The sequence below is a fragment of the Lithobates pipiens genome, unplaced genomic scaffold (genome assembly GCF_037356315.1).
Source record: "Lithobates pipiens isolate NorthernLeopardFrog02 unplaced genomic scaffold, aLitPip1_a1.2 Scaffold_3, whole genome shotgun sequence".
NCBI lineage: Eukaryota > Metazoa > Chordata > Amphibia > Anura > Ranidae > Lithobates > Lithobates pipiens.
In genome coordinates, this window is record NW_027507790.1 from 182,697,569 (window position 1) to 182,716,798 (window position 19,230).

Below are 19,230 nucleotides of genomic sequence, written 5' to 3' on the forward strand. Positions count from 1 at the left end.
TCGTCCAACTTTGTCCGCTGAACAGTGTTTCAGCGGACAGTCCGCTCGTGTGTGGGCTTCAGCGGACAGTTTCAGCGGACAGTCTGACGAACAAAGTTTTTCGGAATTTCCGTAAGACTGTCCGCTGAAACTTGGTTTGAGCGAACAGTCCGCTCGTGTGTAGGCTTGTTCGGCAAACTAAGTCTCGCGCATGCTCAGAAAGAATTTACACGGCGAAGGTTGCATTGCAGTGTATCGGACGCCGAATTTCTCGTCCCGTCGTACGTGCCGTTCACGTCATCGCGCAAGTTTTCAGCGGACTGTTCGTTCGCCGTGTGTGGTCAAGTCCGCTCATGCTAATTTTGAGCGGACTGTTTGTCAAACTGTTTGACGAACAAAGTTGGGCGAACAGTCCGCCCGTGTGTACGCGGCCTGAAGGTATTTATTCATCCAGGTCATGGCATAGGCTAATCGATATGTGACTGCCGCCCCTCTCTGCCAATCCCTTCACTGGCTTACCCTACCCTAATGTGTAAAATTCAAAATGCTAACCATGACATACAAAGCCATCCACAACATCGCCGCCATCTACATCACCAAACTCATCTGCAGATATCGCCCAAAATGTCCCCTCCGCTCCTCCCAGGACCTCCTGCTTTCTAGCTCCCTTGTTAACTTCTCTCATGCTCGCCTTCAAGACTTCTCCAAAGCCTCTCCCATCCTCTGGAACTCCCTGCCCCAGTCTGTCTGATCAGCATCTACCCTGTCCACCTTTAGGAGATCCCTGAAAACTTATTTATTCAGGGAAGCCTATCCCACACCCACCTAACAACTGTCCCCGAGCCAACCCCATCAAATCATTCTCTGCAGCTATTACCTTTTGTACCACCACCCCCTCCCTTTAGAATGTATGCTCTACGAGCAGGGCCCTCCTGTACCTTTTGTATTGTACTGTAATTGTGTTGTCCCCACCCTATACATTGTAAAGCGCTGCGTAAATTGTTGGCGCTATATAAATCGTGTATAATAATAATAATAATAGGCAGTAGTCGTTGGCCAGATTATTTTTTTTTAGCCGCTGGACTTGCTCTGTAAAGTTGAAGATGTTTTGCAGCTTATCCAAGCCACTACATCAGTTCTAATTAGTGTCAGGAACATACCCCAGCATTTATATCCACACAGGTAGCACAGTCATCTTAATCCAATTACCATGGATCGGGTCCAAGGCATATGCCAACTGTCCTGAAAATCCATGTGTGCAAAAGTTGTAGATCCACCCTGTTCTAGATATAAAATACCATCTCATGGTGCAAAAAAATCTGCATAGATCTGAATCCTTTGATTTACAAGGCTTAAGGTGTGAATTGTTGTAAAATCCCCATGTGGAAGAAAGATGGTGTTAAACACCTAAACTCCACAACTTTCATACCGCCCATTCTACTCATGGTCAATCACATTGGATTAGGGTAATTGTGCTACCTACTACTAGCCATACACTGAACTGGATGAATGAGAACCTTCACAGACATATTGGAAATTATTTAATGGTGTATACACTGAAACTGGTATGACTAACTACTACTCATTGGTTGTGCTAGAGTAGAAGGTTACACTGTGTGGGCCATATTAACATCCACAGTTCAGAAAAGAAAGTGCTCTGTGAGAAGGGTCTTCTTCTATGGTCCAAACCAAGGGTCTTTAAACTTTCTAAACAAAAGGCCAGTTACATGTCCAAACTGATTACCATTTCCTGATAATAACCCTTAAATAATATAAACAACGTAAAGTTTAAATAGTATGAAAAATATATACACACACACACAAAACCTCGTAAATTGTGTTCGCTAAATAGATATATGTAAATGTACCATCATCCAAAGTTATAAGAAAAATGGACCGGGAAGCCTGGTTCCCCCAGCACGCCTAACGGGAACAAAGGCGAGCTAGCGGACTATTGCGGTACATGTATCGATATTTATACAAAGTAATTTAAACCAACATTTAAAAAATAGACAAAATTTATTGAAGTACTAATAAAATCATTTAACATGTAGACTGGTACAGGTGGTGACGTATTTCAACTAGTTTCGCTCTAAATGAGCTTCTTCAGGAAATACATACATCTGTAAAGAAGTATAAATATATATAAAATAGATAACAAGAACAATCATGTACAAAGAATCAATATAAGGTAAAGGGGAAAAGGATATACAACACATTATAGAATAATATAAAGTGCATTTTATGGCTCTTACCCCAGAGTTTACCACCGGGGAACCCAATGGGCCCCAGGAAGGTCTCCCCCGGCGACTGGGGGAGATGTTAAAGTGGGCAGGCCGATATCTAGGTAGAGGGATGTAATAATGTTGCCAAAAATAAATATCACGAGTAATGAACCAAGTGTTGGAGCCACACCGCCTGTGTAACCATAAAGAACCGGTGAGTGAACAGGCCTAGACAAGAATGTGTGTAGTGATAAGAGTTAACCATAGGCAAAGTGCAAAGAAGGATCTGTGGAGAATTGATCAAGTTCATACTAAATGCAATCCCATAGTGTATGTGCTCATGCATGATTGTACGTGTGCACTAGGTGCGACCTAGTGCCACACCTGAAATAAAACTCTTATATAAGTGACAAGGGGAGTGTGAAAGAGAGGGGGGGAGGAGAGGAAGAAAAAGGAGAAGGGGGGAGGAACAAGGGAAAGAGGGGCCAAATAAAGGAAGGGGGTGGAAAGGAAAAGGGGGGGGATGGGGAAAGGGAGGACAGGGTAAGGAAAGAACTGAGAAAATGGGAAGGAAAGAGGGGGGGGGGAAGGGGAGTGGAAATTAAAGCGGAGGTCCACCCTAAAATGGACCTTCCACTCATCGGAATCCTCCCCCCCTCCGGCGCCACAATTGGCACCTTTCAGGGGGGAGGGGGGTGCAGTTACCTGGATAATCCAGGTAACTGCACCCACTTCCGGGATAGCACTCTGTGGAAAGGGGCGTAGATTACGCCCCTTTCCGCAAGTGCCCGCCCCCTTCCGCAAGTGCCCCGCTGCCTGCTGGGAAACACACAGATCCCAGAGGCAGCGGGGACCGTCCTTATTGCTCAGCGCGACTCGCGCATGCGCAGTAGGGAACCGGGAAATGAAGCCGAAAGGCTCCATTTCCTGATTCCCATACCCAAGATGGCGGCGGCAGCACCCGAGTGACGATCTAGAGATCGGCTTCGGGTGCCGACATCGCGGGCGCGCTGGACAGGTAAGTGTCACTATTTTAAAAGTCAGCAGCTGCAGTATTTGTAGCTGCTGGCTTTTTAAAAAAAAAAAAAACGCGGAGTCCCGGCGGACTCCCGCTTTAAGGAGGTAAAGGGAAGGGGAGGGAAGAAAGGACGGGGAGTTGGTGGGAACAAGGAAAAGGGGAATAGGGGAAGGGGGAGGAGATGGAAAGAGTGGAGGAATTTTAGATTTTATTATTGAGGATGGGTAAGGGAAGCAGTGGGGAGAAGAGGGATCGTGTTGACCAAGGTAATAAATTAATCTAAGTCAACCATCAGAACAAATCTTGAACATTGGGTGATAAACAAGGGTGCATAATGAAATAGGTGAGTGTTGGTGAATTGCAATCCCAAAAGAAGGAGGAAAGGGGGGGGGGGGGGGGTTTAACCCTATAAGTGGGTAAAGTAGTTATACAGGGAGTGATAAGGTGATGCTAATGAAACATGAGAAAAAAACAAATAAGTTGCTGATATGTAATTAATCGAAGTGAGTGAATGATGAGTGGTGATGTGGACAGCAGGGGGGTGGCTAAGGTATTGAATAACCTACTAGATGAATATTATTTTTAATGCATAGTTTTGATTCGGAGGTAAAAGACTCAGCAAGCTTAAGGTCAGTGAGGTTGCTGTTTAGAATGATTAGTTATGTGTATGGATCCAGATACACATCATAGAGCAATACAGGGATAAGCAGACCACTGGGAATAACCTGCAACATACAATCATGCATGAGCAAGTACACTATGGGATTGCATTTAGTATGAACTTGATCAATTCTCTACAGATCCTTCTTTGCACTTTGTCTATGGTTAACTTTATCACTACACATATTCTTGTCTAGGCCTGTTCACTCACCGGTTCTTTATGGTTACACAGGCGGTGTGGCTCCAACACTTGGTTCATTACTCGTGATATTTATTTTTGGCAACATTATTACATCCCTCTACCTTGATATCGGCCTGCCCACTTTAACATCTCCCCCAGTCGCGGGGGGTAAACTGTGGGGTAAGAGCCATAAAATGCACTTTATATTATTCTATAATGTGTTGTATATCCTTTTCCCCTTTACCTTATATTGATTCTTTGTACATGATTGTTCTTGTTATCTATTTTATATATATTTATACTTCTTTACAGATGTATGTATTTCCTGAAGAAGCTCATTTAGAGCGAAACTAGTTGAAATACGTCACCACCTGTACCAGTCTACATGTTAAATGATTTTATTAGTACTTCAATAAATTTTGTCTATTTTTTAAATGTTGGTTTAAATTACTTTGTATAAATATCGATACCTGAAACGCAATAGTCCGCTAGCTCGCCTTTGTTCCTGTTAGGCCTGGTGGGGAAACCAGGCTTCCCGGTCCATTTTTCTTATAACGCAAAGTTTAAGATGGGGTCACAAAGACATTGTTGGTTAAAATCAGACTGACCCCAGCACATGTTTAACCTCCTGAGATCCGCGCTATAGTCAAATGATGGCTACAGCGCGGATCTACATTGCCGGGACTACGTCTACTGACGCCGTCCCCTTTCCTGGCTTCCAGCGTGCTCCCGGGAGTGCGCATCGGGGAAAATCTGTTGGCCGTGTCCCCTGTCCCAATCACAGATTGCTGTAAATGGCAAATCACAGCAGGCGTTTACAGTGCGATCGCCGCCTCCAATGGAAGATGATCTCAAATGTAAACATATGAGATCATCTCCCATTGCCGAATCTGTCTCCTCACACAGAGACAGCGTGTGAGGAGAGAGATTCTGTGAGTTATATGTGAGAGTGCCCAGTACTGATTCTAGCGCCATCTGTGGCGCCCCAGCAGTGCCCATCTGTGGCGCCCCAGCAGTGCCCATCTGTGGCGCCCCAGCAGTGCCCATCTGTGGCGCCCCATGAGTGCCCATCTGTGGCACCTCATCAGTGCCCATCTGTGGCACCTCTGTGCTGCTTCATCAGTACACATCTGTGCCACCTCATCTGTGCACATCTGTGCTACCTCATCAGTGCACATCTGTGCCATCAATCAGTGCACATCAGTGCCACCTCATCAGTGCAGGCTTAGCACACACCTGTGTAGTCTCAAAAACACCAGCAACCAACTATGTCTAAAAGAGTCTTTTCCGCCAAGGAGGCGTACCAAATTCTTTCCACGGCCGACGAGAGCAACAGGGAGCTCTCTTCTTCAGATTCTCTTTCAAATTCGGATTCTGAAGCCGAAAAATTATGAGCCAGTCCTCAGTAGTGAAACACTGACTGAATCCGAGGAGGAAGATATCCGGCCCATCAAACGAAGGCGTTCTAGTGAGGCAGTGCCGTCCACCAGCACCGAAGTGCCATCCACCAACACCGCAGTGCCTCGGCAAAAAAGGCCAAGTACCAGTGGGGTGTCATCTCAGCCCCAAAGGGTTAGGAGCCATGCCGGCCTTCCCTATGCCCTTCAGAACCCCTTGTGGCTTCCTCCTAATTCAGGAGAGGCCAATGTTCCCCCTTTCACTGCCCAGCCAGGAGTCAAGGTGGACACGGAGAATTTTACCCCAATACATTTTTTTAATTAAATTTTTACGGACGATATGTTGGCGTCAATTGTGGCCCAGTGCAACCTGTATGCACAACAATTTATTTTGCAAAATCCAACATCTTATTATGCCCATCCCTACGAATGGAGAGACCTAACAGTGGAGGAGTTCAAGTTTTTTTTAGGCCTCACATTTAACATGGGACTCAACAAAAAAAAATCAATTGCGTACCTATTGGTCAACCCACCCCCTCCACCACACACCGCTCTTCTCCGCGGTAATGCCCAGAACCAGGTATCTGATGATCATGAGGTTCCTACATTTCAGTGACAATACCCAGTGCCTTCCACGAAATGACCCAAATTACGACAGGCTTTACAAAATTCGTCCAATACTTATTTTTCAGAAACATTCCCCAAATTGTTTACCCCGGACAAACACATATGTGTGGATGAGTCCCTTATTAAATTTAGCGGCAGGCTTAAAATGAAGCAATTTATGCCCAGCAAAAGGGCCCGCTATGGGGTGAAGGTCTACAAATTATGCGACCGAGACACAGGGTACACATATTCATTCATAGTGTACGAAGGGAAGGACACCCAGCTGCAGCCCCCTAATTGTCCGGACTACTTGGGATTCAGCGGGAAAGTTGTTTGGGACCTCATATGTCCCCTACTGGATAAAGGCTACCACCTGTATGTAGACAACTTCTACACATCTCTGCCCCTGTTCCACAAACTTCACCGGAAGAAGACGCCAGAATGTGGCACTGTAAAAAGGAATCGGAAGGGCTTTCCTCAAAGTCTTGTGAATAAGAAGCTGCGAAAATGAGAAACCGCAAGTCTGCGAAACAAGGAGATTCTGGCAGTGAAGTGGAGGGACAAAAGGGATGTATATATGTTGTCTTCTATCCACAATGATACGTTTGTGTAAATCCCCAGAAGGAATGGCCCCGTAAAAACCCCAAAATGCATTTATGAATATAATTTGTTCATGGGGGGAGTCGACTTCAACGACCAAATGATGGAACCATACCTTGCCACAAGACGGACATACCATTGGTACAAAAAAGTAGCAATTAATTTTTTTCAATTGCCCATTTACAATTCCTATGTCATTTACGGCAACTCCACCCAAAACCCCAAACGCTTCTTTGGCTACCAGGAGGAAGTTTTCCCTGCCCTTATTTTCCCCGAACGGCCCACCAGAAAATATCCGATCAGATGTTGTTAGTCGACTCTCCGAGCGCCACTTTCCTGATAAAATCCCTCCCAAACCAACAGGCCAAAGACGTCAAAAAAGATGTAAGGTGTGTACCAGAGCAGGAGTCAGAAAATACATCTTATTATTGTGCACAATGTCCTTCCCAACCAGGCCTCTGCATAGGTGACTGTTTTCGCCGTTGCCATACTAAAACTTCTGGAAAAAAATGAACCATTCAAAAGACTCATTATGTCTCATAGAATATACGTTGGAGTGTTAGCTTTCCAAAATGGGGTCATTTTCTGGACGTTTCCATTGTCCTGGTGTTCCAGGGCCTTCAAAACTGTAATAGGCGATTGAGAAATTAAATGTGTAATTTATGCTCCTAGAATGCCTGAAGGTGCTACTTCAATGTTAGGCCTCTGTATGTGGTCAGGCGGTGTAAAGGTCTCACACATGTGGTATTGTTATACTCAGGAGTAGGAGGATGTATTTTGGGGTGTTATTTGTGGTATGCACATTCCGTGTGGGAGAAATAAGCCAATGACAATTTTGTGGAAAAAAATAAAAATCTTAATTTTGCAAAGAATTGTGGGAAAAAATGACAACTTCAAATAACTCACCATGCCTCTTACTAAATACAATGGAATGTCTACTTTCCAAAAAGGGGTCATTTGGGGGGCATTTGTACTTTCCTGGCTTGTTAGGGTCTCAAGAATTGAGATAGGCCTTAGTACATCATTTGTGATTTTTTTTGCAAATCTTTATGATTTGGACCATAGCTTGTAGACTCTATAAATTTCACACAGATCATATAATATGCAATTTTTTGTGTTATTTTTACCAAAGATATGTAGTAGTATAAATTGTGGCCAAAATTTATGAAGAAAAATTGCTAATTTGCTAAATTTTATCACAGAAACAAAGAAAATTTTTTGGTCTTTTTTCATTTATTGCGCAGAAAAAAAAAAAAACGAGAGGTGATCAAATACCACCGAAAGAAAGCTCTATTGGTATGAAGAAAAGGACAAAAAAAAATCATTTGGTTACAGTGTTGCATGACTGAGTAATTGTCATTCAAAGTGTGAGAGCACTGAAAGTTGAAAATTGGTCTGGGCAGGAGGGGGGTTTAAGTGCCCAGTAAGCAAGTGGTTAATGCATGATGAAATACATAACATTTAAATATGGCTGGACATATACAGCTAGATTTTGATCTGTCCAATGAATAAGACTTACCCGCTACCGTCTAGTCTGTAGTCAATAGGATTGCAGAGGCTGATCTTCATTGTTAAACTTTGATAACCTAACAATATGACTATATGTGGCCAGCATTATTCACATTGAAAAAGAACAGCAGTATATTTCATGTACCTTTGAACGGAGATTCAAGCACAGGAGCTGGCTTCTGGGCTAAAAATATCCTCTTGGCATATTTACTCAAAGCCCCACTCTTCTCATTTGGAACAATAAGCTGCCTTACAAACCGCGTGCGGTCCCGGATATCATAATTCTGATCGTATTTGCCAAGATTTAATATGTACTGTGTGAGCAATTTAGTCTGTCAAGGGTTAAAGACAACACAAAAGGAAGATGGGTTATTTATGATTATTGATTGCCATCAGCAAACATATTTATAGAGGTAATAAAAGTGAATGGTTAAGACAAACAAATGTCAACGAACAGGGAGAAGACATTTCTAAAGCTGTAAATGGTATAGCGGAGCCAACGCACATGTCCTTTTCTAAGCCGGGAGGTGAATGCTAACTACAGGCGAGCAGCCATGTGCTAGATTATTAAACTGCCGAAGTGGAAAGAATTCATCATTAAAAAATAATCATATATGGCAAACCCACTGAATGGTCTACGTGAGAATAATGAATGTGGAAATACAACAAAAAACATGGCACTCAAAACTTAATTAAGAAAATATGCAGGGCATCAGAACCTCTGCAGGTCTTAGGGGAGCTGGCAAAACGTACCATCCAAGGCCTGTTTCATGAAGAGATAGTGTCCCTGCTCAGCTAAGGTCCATGCACTCGCTCCGCACTCTGTTACTTTGCTCTGAATTACAACCCATTAAAGGAGACCCATGAATCACAGGACTGGATTACTGCAAATTATTTGCAGTGCATTTAGCTGTTACTTTTTCATAAAAGCAAGCTGCTGATGCCCTCTAAAAACTGAGATAAAAGACTGCTTATAGCCTCCAGTAATATTGTTCATTTATTTATTTAGGTAACAGCTTGTTTTATGGCGGATTTTCCATCATTTCTTAATTCGCCTGTTGAATATGCTACATTAAAAACAGAATTGAGATCATTTTTATAATAGCGTACAGGAAACCAAATTTTACCATTATGTTCTAAATTAGATGCATCTGAAATGCATAAATGTTAGTTAAGAGTAGTCACAACACATTCAGTGGGTAAGTACGTATATGCTGCACAAAACAAGATGCAAACGCCTGGAACAAACAACAAGTACAGAGCGTGAAATGTGGTTATTTTAACTAATGAAGCAAATTCATATACTTGCTGTACTGAACGGAGGAAGAAAAATGCTTGTAGCACATTTAAGAATTACATGTAATCAAGATGAGAGGAGAGGCCTCTCAACTGGTAAAACTGCTATAATTCCACAATATTAAGCAGATTTTCATATTGTCGTAGGCTTGACATTACATAACCACCCATTTAGATTGAACAGGCTGCCTAATACTGATTGTCAACATATCAAAGTGGGTATATTTCAGCTATGTGGAGCTCTAAAAGTCAGCGTTGCACCAATACCGATACTAAGTATTTAGGGGTGTTAAGATGCATTAATGGAGTTAATGCTTTACAGAGCCCAAACGTTTCCAGAAAACTGCATGACACTTAAAGACATTGCATTATGATATGGCGTGACCCTAACAAAAGGTATACATGATCAGCTTTGACACAGAAATGTATGGTCATTAAACACATTCCCGGCATGCACATACACATTGAAGGGAGTTTTCGTTTGCGGGGTCACATTTGTGCCCATCTGTGTGTGCCATGTGTCTTGGCCTAGGTCAGCATTTTGCAGGGGGGGGGGGTCATATTTAAATTAGGGGATGTATGAGTTAAATACACCACTGGTTTGTGCTGTTCGGTAGGAATAAAAAAAATATATATTTTTTTCAATTAATTTAGTATTAGTGTCCGTTTGTCTTAGGGAAGGAAAAAAAAAAAAAGAAAAATGCGCACGATTGTCTCTGGGCCCTACTGTGGGTACCAACAACATACATAAACGTATTCGCTGGGTTTTTCAGGAGGAGCAAAATTTGTTTTGGAATTTTGCTTGGTATATGGTAGAGGCAATAAACCGAAAGATACATTTTTCTACTATTTTGGGCCAGTTATGCTTTGCTAAAAAAATAATAATCAGGATTTCGTGGTAGTTAACCCTCTTGCAGTAAGCGGGTCTATCCTGGTCCATTTCCCTTAACCATTCAGACACGTTCCAGCGTAACCACTGCTGCTGTCTGCTGTGCCCTTCCATCAAGAGTGGGGGCATGCCAATACAGGTGGTGCGTTACTGGCCAGATTACCAGGTGAATAAAGCCTTAACTACTTTAAAGTGGATGCAAACAGACATCAACAACCCTTTCTAAACTACTGCAATATTGGTTATCTAGAAGGACGTACATGCCTCCTGCATGTATACTTATCTATCAAGTGTCTCCCCTCTGTCTGCTATGAGACCCGAAAAACTGCAGATTTCGTGGGTGGGTCTGTTTTCCAGGGCTCAGTGGGTGGAGTCGCGATGTCAGTAGACTCCCCATCCACCTCTACACACCCCCACACACCCCTTAACATGCATCTTCTCCTGTGCATTTCTTACACTGAACTTCTGCTATGATCACTAACATCCAGTCAAAACCCAGAAAAGTCACCACGTGACTTCAGCATGGCAAATCATGCTGAGGTGTGGAACAGCCAATCCTTGCAGAGTAGCAGAATAAAGGAGTGTGGGGGGGGGGGGGAATTAAAGAATAATGTATGTCTCTTAGGCTAATGCACGAGATATGTAAATCACCTGTCACTCACAGCAAGGGGGGGGATGAGACAAAGTTTTTCTCTGTCAAGATTTATCTCACTGAACAATAAAAGAGGATTGCTCAGAGCTGGATTAACTCTTTGTGGCAAGACTGGCCTCAAATGATAGGAAATCTTATAATCTACAGTATGACGTAAAAAAAATAAAAAAAAATTGGGTTTACATCCACTTTAAGACCAGGCCTATTTTCAAACTTGTTGTTTACAAGTTAAAATCATTAGTTTTATGCTACAAAATTACTTAGAAAATATATATATGTTTGGGGGTTCTAACATCCTAGAGAAGAAAATGAGGGTCATTACAATACTTTTCTGTCACACCATATTTGAGCTGCGGTCTTACAAGCACACCTTTTTTTAATTAAAAAATAAAACATCCGAAAAGTTAGCCCAATTTTTTTTATATTGTTAAAGATGATGTTACGAGTAAATTGATACCCAACATGTCACCCTTCAAAATTGCACCCGCTCTTGGAATGGCGACAGACTTTTATCCTTAAAAAGCTCCATATGCAAGGTTTAAAAATTCTACAGGTTGCATGTTTTGAGTTACAGGGAAGGTCTTTGGCTAGAATTATTGCTCTCGCTCTAATGATCGCAATGATACCTCACTGTTGTAGTTTGAACTTTGTTTTCATATGCAGGCTCTACTCATGTGCGTGCTTTTGCTTCTGCACACAAGCTAGGCCAGACGGGGGGCATTAAAAATGAAATTTTTTGTTTTCTTATCCATTTTACTTTTTATTTATTTTTTACCCTGTTCTTTAAAAAAAATAAAATAATTGTGTCACTTTTATTCCAAGTCCCTTTAAGAGCTAAGGGTGGAAGTGATGTTTTGACGTCACTTTCCCCCTGCAATTGCATGAAGCCGAGCGGGGGACCATCTTTCCCTCACTAAGTGCCATGCCAAGCAGGTGAGAGGACACAACTGCCTCCATTGGAGGCTCCGGTAAGCGAGGGAGGGCACCAGAGAGCGATCAATAAAAGTGATCTCGCGGAGAATCAGATGCTGAGACTAAGTTTATCTTAAAGCGGACTGCCCGCTGAAGAAATGGTTTCCGGGGTTATGGCATGTAGCTGCTCCCATAACAATGGTACTCCACTTCAAAGTGCTGCTGTATAAAGACGGTGGACGGTCCGTAAGTGGTTGGGAAAAAACACACGAATGCAGTCACAACATCTAAGGATTGGCAAGATGCAATATATTAAATTTTAGCGGTTGTAAAGGCTATAAGTTTGTACCTTAATACATTCTTTGCATTAAGGAATAAAAAATAAAAAAAAGCAGCAGAGAGCCATTGGTTCCTGCTGCGGTCAAATATTGTGATGAGGAAGTGGGGATAGGGCCGTGCTGCACTGTATGTCAATAGGTGCACACATTCAAATTCCTATAGATTCCTACACGGAGAAGAGGTGCAGAGAGAGCACGGGTGGGGGACTCCAGAACAGGTATATCAGGGCAGCTCCGTGCAAAATCATTGCGCAGAGCAAGTATAGCAGGTTTGTTATTAAAGAAAAAAAAAAAAAGAACCTTTACTAATCTCTTTAATGCAGTTTTAATGCAGAGAATGCGTTAAGGAAAAAATTATTTGAGAAACACTTTAGTGCTTCTTGCTAAAAAGCTTACATCAACAGTAGCATAAGGGGCTTCAACAATGAAAAATATATTTAATTAGAGAGTAGATAAGTGTTTCAGTCCCTCAATTGTTCACAACAGAAACGCTTAGGTTATGGTGACAGACTGTACTCAGGCTTTACCTGCTTGGAATTGGTTAAGTAAAGCTTAGTGGCAAGGTTTAATATCTGCAGCTTGACAAGGTCATCTTCATTAGTGAAGGTTTTTGCAGTCTTCCGCAGAACGTCAGGTGCAATTTTAGGCACTCGCTCACAATATTCTCCGATAAGCCATAGAATGCTGGCTCGCGCCATTGGAACCTGCACACAAAAATGAATAGAAGCAGCATTATTGTGGATTTTATTTTTATATACTTCACAATTGACTATTTGACCACAAACAATATTAATAAAGGGAAAAAGCATGCCTACTAAAAAGACAAAAGTAAATTAAAGGGATTGTAAAGTTATTATTTTTTTTTTTTAAATAACATATACTTACCTCCATTGTGCAGCTCATTTTGCACAGAGTGGCCCCGAACCTGCTCTTCTGGGGTCCCTCGGCAGCTGTCTCTGCTTCCTTTAAGTTCTAGTCATAGACTACACAGAAACAGTAAAGCACAATCGCACTGCTTTACTACTGCGCAAGAAACATAACAGAGAAAAAGCACTTTGAAAATAGGTCTACTATTATGTTTATCTGTAGTTAAAAGACAAAACGCAGAGTCACCCAAGAGCAACCCCGTGGGTGCTATAGCTGAATGTAACAATACTAAGTGAGAAAAGTTCTTAGGAGTCTACCTTCCTGAGAACTCTGATGCAGATAAGAATGTATTAATCGGATCTAAAGAAACCGATGTACACACAATAGGGTACACTTACCAGCGGTGATGGACAAACATACCATATGGCAGTGAGTCAAATGCACTGCAATTCTCCTCTTGGTGTCACCTGGAATGTATGGATGAGCATGGCAGCATAAGCCACATACCGGAAAGCACATAGGCGGGCTCATATGCTGCCATGGTTTGGCATTAGGAAAGGAAAATTATGTCACCTCTGGCTGACGTTTCTATGGTCCTCTGTGCCATTCGGGTCAGAGATTGGGATCTGCTCATCCATACATTCCAGGTGACACCAACAGCAGAACTACAGACGCATTTGACCCACTGCCGTATGGCATCTATGTCCATCACCGCTGGTAAGCGTACCCCATCTTGTATACATCTGTTTCTGGGATCCAACTGACACATTCTTATCTGCATCAGAGTTCTCAGGAAGGCAGACTCCCAAGAACTTTTGTCACTTTTCTTAGTATTGTTACATTCAGCTATAGCACCAACGGGGTTGCTCTTGGGTGACTCTGGATTTCACATATTTTTTGGACATTTATATGTATTTTTCTCACCTTATTATCATGTTTTCATGCATGTGTTATTATTCTTAAGCACTACACATATTGTTTCACATGTTGTTTTGACTGAGTGTTAGCTTCATTTTGCACTTATTTTAGGTTTAGTGCAGTATTTTCCCCCCCTCTTCTGCATGTTAAAAAACAAACACTTTAATACATTTTCTATAAATGTTCTTTTTAACAGACCCTGGACCCTCTGTAAGGTTTAGATCAAATTAGGCAATTTCCATTGAAAGTTAAAAGTAATGTAGAAAGAAAAAGAAAATAGAAATAAAGCACTTTGCTTCCTAAAAATTGGACGCAGAAGTACTGCAGCTAAGACAGCCAGCCAACGAGCATTTTCTAAAAGGAAACCAGCAATAGCAGTTTCAATATTCCTCTCATAACGGGTGTACATTAAGGCTGAACTTAAGGTGGAATCATTTTAAAAGAATATTATATAATGCAGGTTTAATTTCTTTAATAGATCATTAAGGCTGGTACAAAAAAAAAAAAAAAACACCGCGCTAATTAAAAATACAAAAGTAGTGAAACTGCAATATTCCTGTGAAAAACACAGCCCAGCCGCTAGCACACAAACAAACCAAGTTCAAATTAATATATACAAATCAGTGCAGCGCTTAAAGGCACCTATCTCAATAAGTGAAAAAATATATATTTCTAGGAAACAAACAATAGTGATGAGAAAGTCCACAAATTATGTGTAAACAGTCCAAAAACTAATCGCTCAGGTGCGTCTGGAACTTTATTAAGGTCATCAGATGGTATTCAAAGCTAAATGACTTGCAGCATTCTCAGGCTTCAGACCTCTTGAGAATGGGTTCTACAGAAATTATAGTAGTGTTTCTTACGAGCTTATGGGAGGGCTCCAGCCGCTCACCTCAATACACCGGCCAGATGATATTTTCCTCTCGAGATTCCTTACGATATCCAGATGAAGAAGCTGAATGGAATTTCCGTACCATGTGTTGCTGTGGAACCTGGTGCCAGAAGTCTCGTGAGGGTTCACCATAAAAGGGACAAACCAAAAAATGCCTTGCATCGTGAAATACAACCAATGATGGTTTATTGAAGAATTCTGATACACAGACCTAAAAAATTTTTAAAGTCACGTGATACACAAAAACAAAAAATAAGTGCAATGTGGGGAGCAAACAACTGCTGGCCCTACGCGTTTCGACCTCTAAGTCATGAACAGGGGCATGTCAGCAGTTGTATTCTCCCCACATTGCAATTTTTTTTGTTTTTATGTATCACGTGATTTAAAAAAAAAAAATCGTTCTGTGTATCAGAATTCTTCAATAAACCATCATTGGTTGTATTTCACCATGCGAGGTGTTTTTTATGTTTTGTCCCTTTTATGGTGAACCCTCACGAGACTTCTGGCACCAGGTTCCACAGCAACACATGGTACGGAAATTCCATTCATCTTCTTCATATGGATATCGTAAGGAATCTTGAGAGTAAAATATCATCTGGATGGTGTATTGGGGTGAGCAGCTGGAGCCCTCCCATAAGCTCGTAAGACACACTACTATAAGGTGGATATGTCCAACCTATCCGGTAAGAGTACCTACCTTCTCTAATTTGTGTAGAACCCATTCTCAAGAGGTCTGAAGCCTGAGAACGCCTCGAGTCATTTAGCTTTGAATACCATCTGATGACCTTAATAAAGTTCCAGACGCACCTGAACGATTAATTTTTGGACTGTTTACACATAATTTGTGGACTTTCTCATCACTATTTGTTTGTTTGCTAGATATATTTTTTTTTTCACTTATTGTGATAGGTGCCTTTAAGCGCTGCACTGATTTGTATACATCATTAATGCTGGATTCTCATTTGTGGTGTGTGAAACCGCATGCGATTCTGATAGGAATCGCACTGCATTCAATATTCAAATTGCATAGAATTCTTTGCAGTGCAATTTAAACCAATTCATTTTGTATGGGCTGAATTCATACCGCACAAAAAAGGTGCAGGCATCTTTTCTGCCCCACTGGAATCAGATTACATGGGTGTGGTTGCTCCGGATTGCTGCATTTCCCACACCACATAGATTGTGAACTGAGAATTAATATATTTTTAATGCAACAAGCGAAACAGGAGAGCGCATTAGGAGCAGAGGCATGATCTCACCAGTCTACTGCTGCACCTTCACTGTCCCATCACCAGAGTGGGAAGAGGATTGTGTCAGCGGGGTATTTCTAAATTGTAACAAGGTGGAATTACCCAAACGTCTATGATGCGAGGCAGGGCTCTCAGGACAGAGTGTGTAGAAATGAAAATTCTTTGACCGATAAATCTCATTATAAATACAGTATATATGCGGTTTAGGAGTTTTCCAGAAATTCAGTTTTAAGAACAAGATATTCTCAATTCCTTCCCTATGTTCTCACTGGATTCTGTTGACCATGAAATATTTGCAAATTCAAAAGTGAAGGGGTGGCTATCGGCCCAATTACAGGATCAATGGATGTATACAGCACTATGATGAGAGGTTTGCCAATGTAGTACCTTAGAGCAGTGTGTCTCAAACTTTTTTAGTCAAAGCATTCTTTAAAATAGTTTTACATAACGCGGCAATATCGAAACACGTAGGACATCCAACAGAGGCAATTTGACAAAAAGGAAGGGGGATCTAAAACCCCTTCAGCCTGCACACCCTGGAAATGTGATATCAAAATGTATTATATACAGTGCAATGTGACAAGAATAAAAATATATCAAATACGAGCAGCAGGAAGTAAAGCTCAAGGACTCCATGATGCAAACAACTGATTTCATACCATGCTAAAACAAAGAAATATGCATGTAATTGAAAATAAATGTCCATATAACATATTGATGATAAACAAATAATGAAAAGTGACAATGGGGTCTTCTTAATCTTCCAATAAAACATATAGCGCCTTCAAAATGTGCTTTTTGCTTCCACCAGCCCCTAGGCAAATATCCTACTCACCAGAGGGAATTGACACCTATGACAGGTAGTCAAAACCAGCATAAGCAGATAAGTCTCTAGCCCAACTGCTCAGGAAATGGTGCGATCACCCTCGTGTATATGGTACATATATCAAGAAGAAAACAGGGCTTCCCCATGTATTACATAAAATCTGTAAGTTGCACTTACAGAAAAGATGATGAAATCACGCTCATTGAAAATGGCAGAGATGCCGTCCACGTTCCACCCGCGTTCCAAAGAATGGCGGAAGTGACGTCGTCTGGTACGCACCCATCCCCTCTATTCACCATGCATGTAAAGAAATGGATGCGGTAAATTGATGATATTTTTCTACTTTGGTTAGGTAGTGAGGATGACTTCACTGCTTTCGTTGACTTCCGGAATAGTATTTTACCAGGAATAGTGTTAAAGCCTGAGTTTTCGTACAATCTGATTTAATTTCTTGACGTGCTTATCAATACCCATGGGACCATCACTACATCTCTGTATACCAAACCCACTGAAACACACTGCTTAATTTCCATAGTGTACATCCTGCACATCTGTGCAAGAACTTGACCATTTCACAATTTATAAGGGTTTTACACACCTGTTCAGATGAAAATGACAAAAGGAAGCAACTTGAGATAACGTATCATAAGTTTTTGGAACATGGGTATCCGCTTTAGTACTTGATCGTGCCCTTTGAAAAAGCCTTGTCTGATCGCACCCAGACCCCTAGCCCTGTTGCTAGTCCATTATTTATTTACACATTCAACTAGGAATCAGGTGCGATTAAATGAGCAGCAGACCGCAACGTGAACATTTTACAATCCGACAGGTTCTTAGGACTATCCTTAGGACCCACAAACCCATGATAGCGTATAAACGTGGAAGGACACTTCATGACCATTTGGTACAGGCAGATCCCAGACATAAATATGCCAAAATTCCTAAGATATCTCAGAAAACGGGTTGTTATAAATGTAACGTGTGCAATTCACTTGTTTGCAGCAAGCATTTTTCACTCATAGGGGTAACCACTATCTGATACAAGAGTATTTTAATTGCAACACAGATTTTTGTGTGTACATTTTGAAATGCCCCTGCACATGGACATATGTGGGAAAAATGGTTGGCCCATTTAAAAAACTATTTCAGAACCACAAAAGCGACATTAGGGTAGCCTTGGCCAAAACTGAAAAGGGCAACAGGCTGACCCTAACAAACCTGTAGCAATACACTTTGTGACATCTAAGCACCAAATCCATTAGCTACGTGGAATGGTGATTGAACAGGTCAAGCTACCACATGGGGGGGGGGGGGGGGGGGGGGGGGGGAATCGAGACCAGTTACTCCTCCGCCGTGAGGCATACTGGATACACACATTAGGCACAGTACAGCCTGGTGGTCTCAACACTAACCTCTCATGTTTCATTGACGACAGATAATCTCTTCATTTTTATTTATTTTTTCCTTGGCATATTTGACAATGATATACACGATGACGTGACACCTGTATAATTCCGATTGATGTCTAGTCTGGGCAGTGCTTTATCGGGTATGGTACATACCATGTGTTATATCCATTTTTCTTTTCTTGTTCGTACACCCTGCGAGATATTCGCTTAGGGGAGTCGATGGATCAAGCATATTTACTTTTCTTTAGATATATTCCGATATACTCCAAGAGCTGAATGTGACAAATTGTCTACCATTGGCTAGCACATTAAACCATTTCAAATTTGATATAACCTTAAGATTACCCCATGGTATGAGTGTAGGGTGCTATACATAGGAGCTAGTCGCTTGGGTTTCTATTTTTTGGGCTGTATGTTTGTTTATTTTTATTTACGTGTGTTCCTTTTTTATTCATTTTAATTTTTATTATTTCTATTTGTTTATTTTAAAAAATTTTTAAATAATATATTTATTTTTGTTTATTTACATTTTTTCATAATTTCATCTTTATTCTCTTTATTTTCCTTGCCATTTTTTTCTGCTCCACCTTTTTCTTGTTTCAATTTTCCTTTTCTTCTTTTTTTTTTTGTCTTTTTTCCCCCTTCTTTCCATTTACCATTTGTCTTTCGCCTTATTTTCCCATTTCTTCCCCTTTCTCCCCCCCCCCCCACTGTTTCTGTCTGTTGTGCTTTATCTTCTTTTCTCCCTCGGCGCTCTCTTTTTTATTCCATTTTTCCCTTTTGTCATTTTTTCTATTTTCGTTTTA

The 19,230-nt window shown here is 41.4% G+C and overlaps 1 protein-coding gene across 2 annotated transcripts in view; it reads right to left on the reverse strand.

Annotated features, from left to right (window-relative positions):
• The window catches only part of AP3B1 (adaptor related protein complex 3 subunit beta 1), a 588,663-nt gene that overhangs the window by 212,470 nt on the left and 356,963 nt on the right, over positions 1-19,230 (reverse strand). For both annotated transcript variants that reach the window (XM_077462589.1, XM_077462588.1), the window contains exons 15-16: positions 12,790-12,966; positions 8,321-8,507 (exon numbers count right to left, since the gene is read on the reverse strand). In XM_077462589.1, the coding sequence (XP_077318715.1) occupies positions 8,321-8,507; positions 12,790-12,966 (364 nt within the window). The remainder of the gene's footprint in view (positions 1-8,320; positions 8,508-12,789; positions 12,967-19,230) is intronic.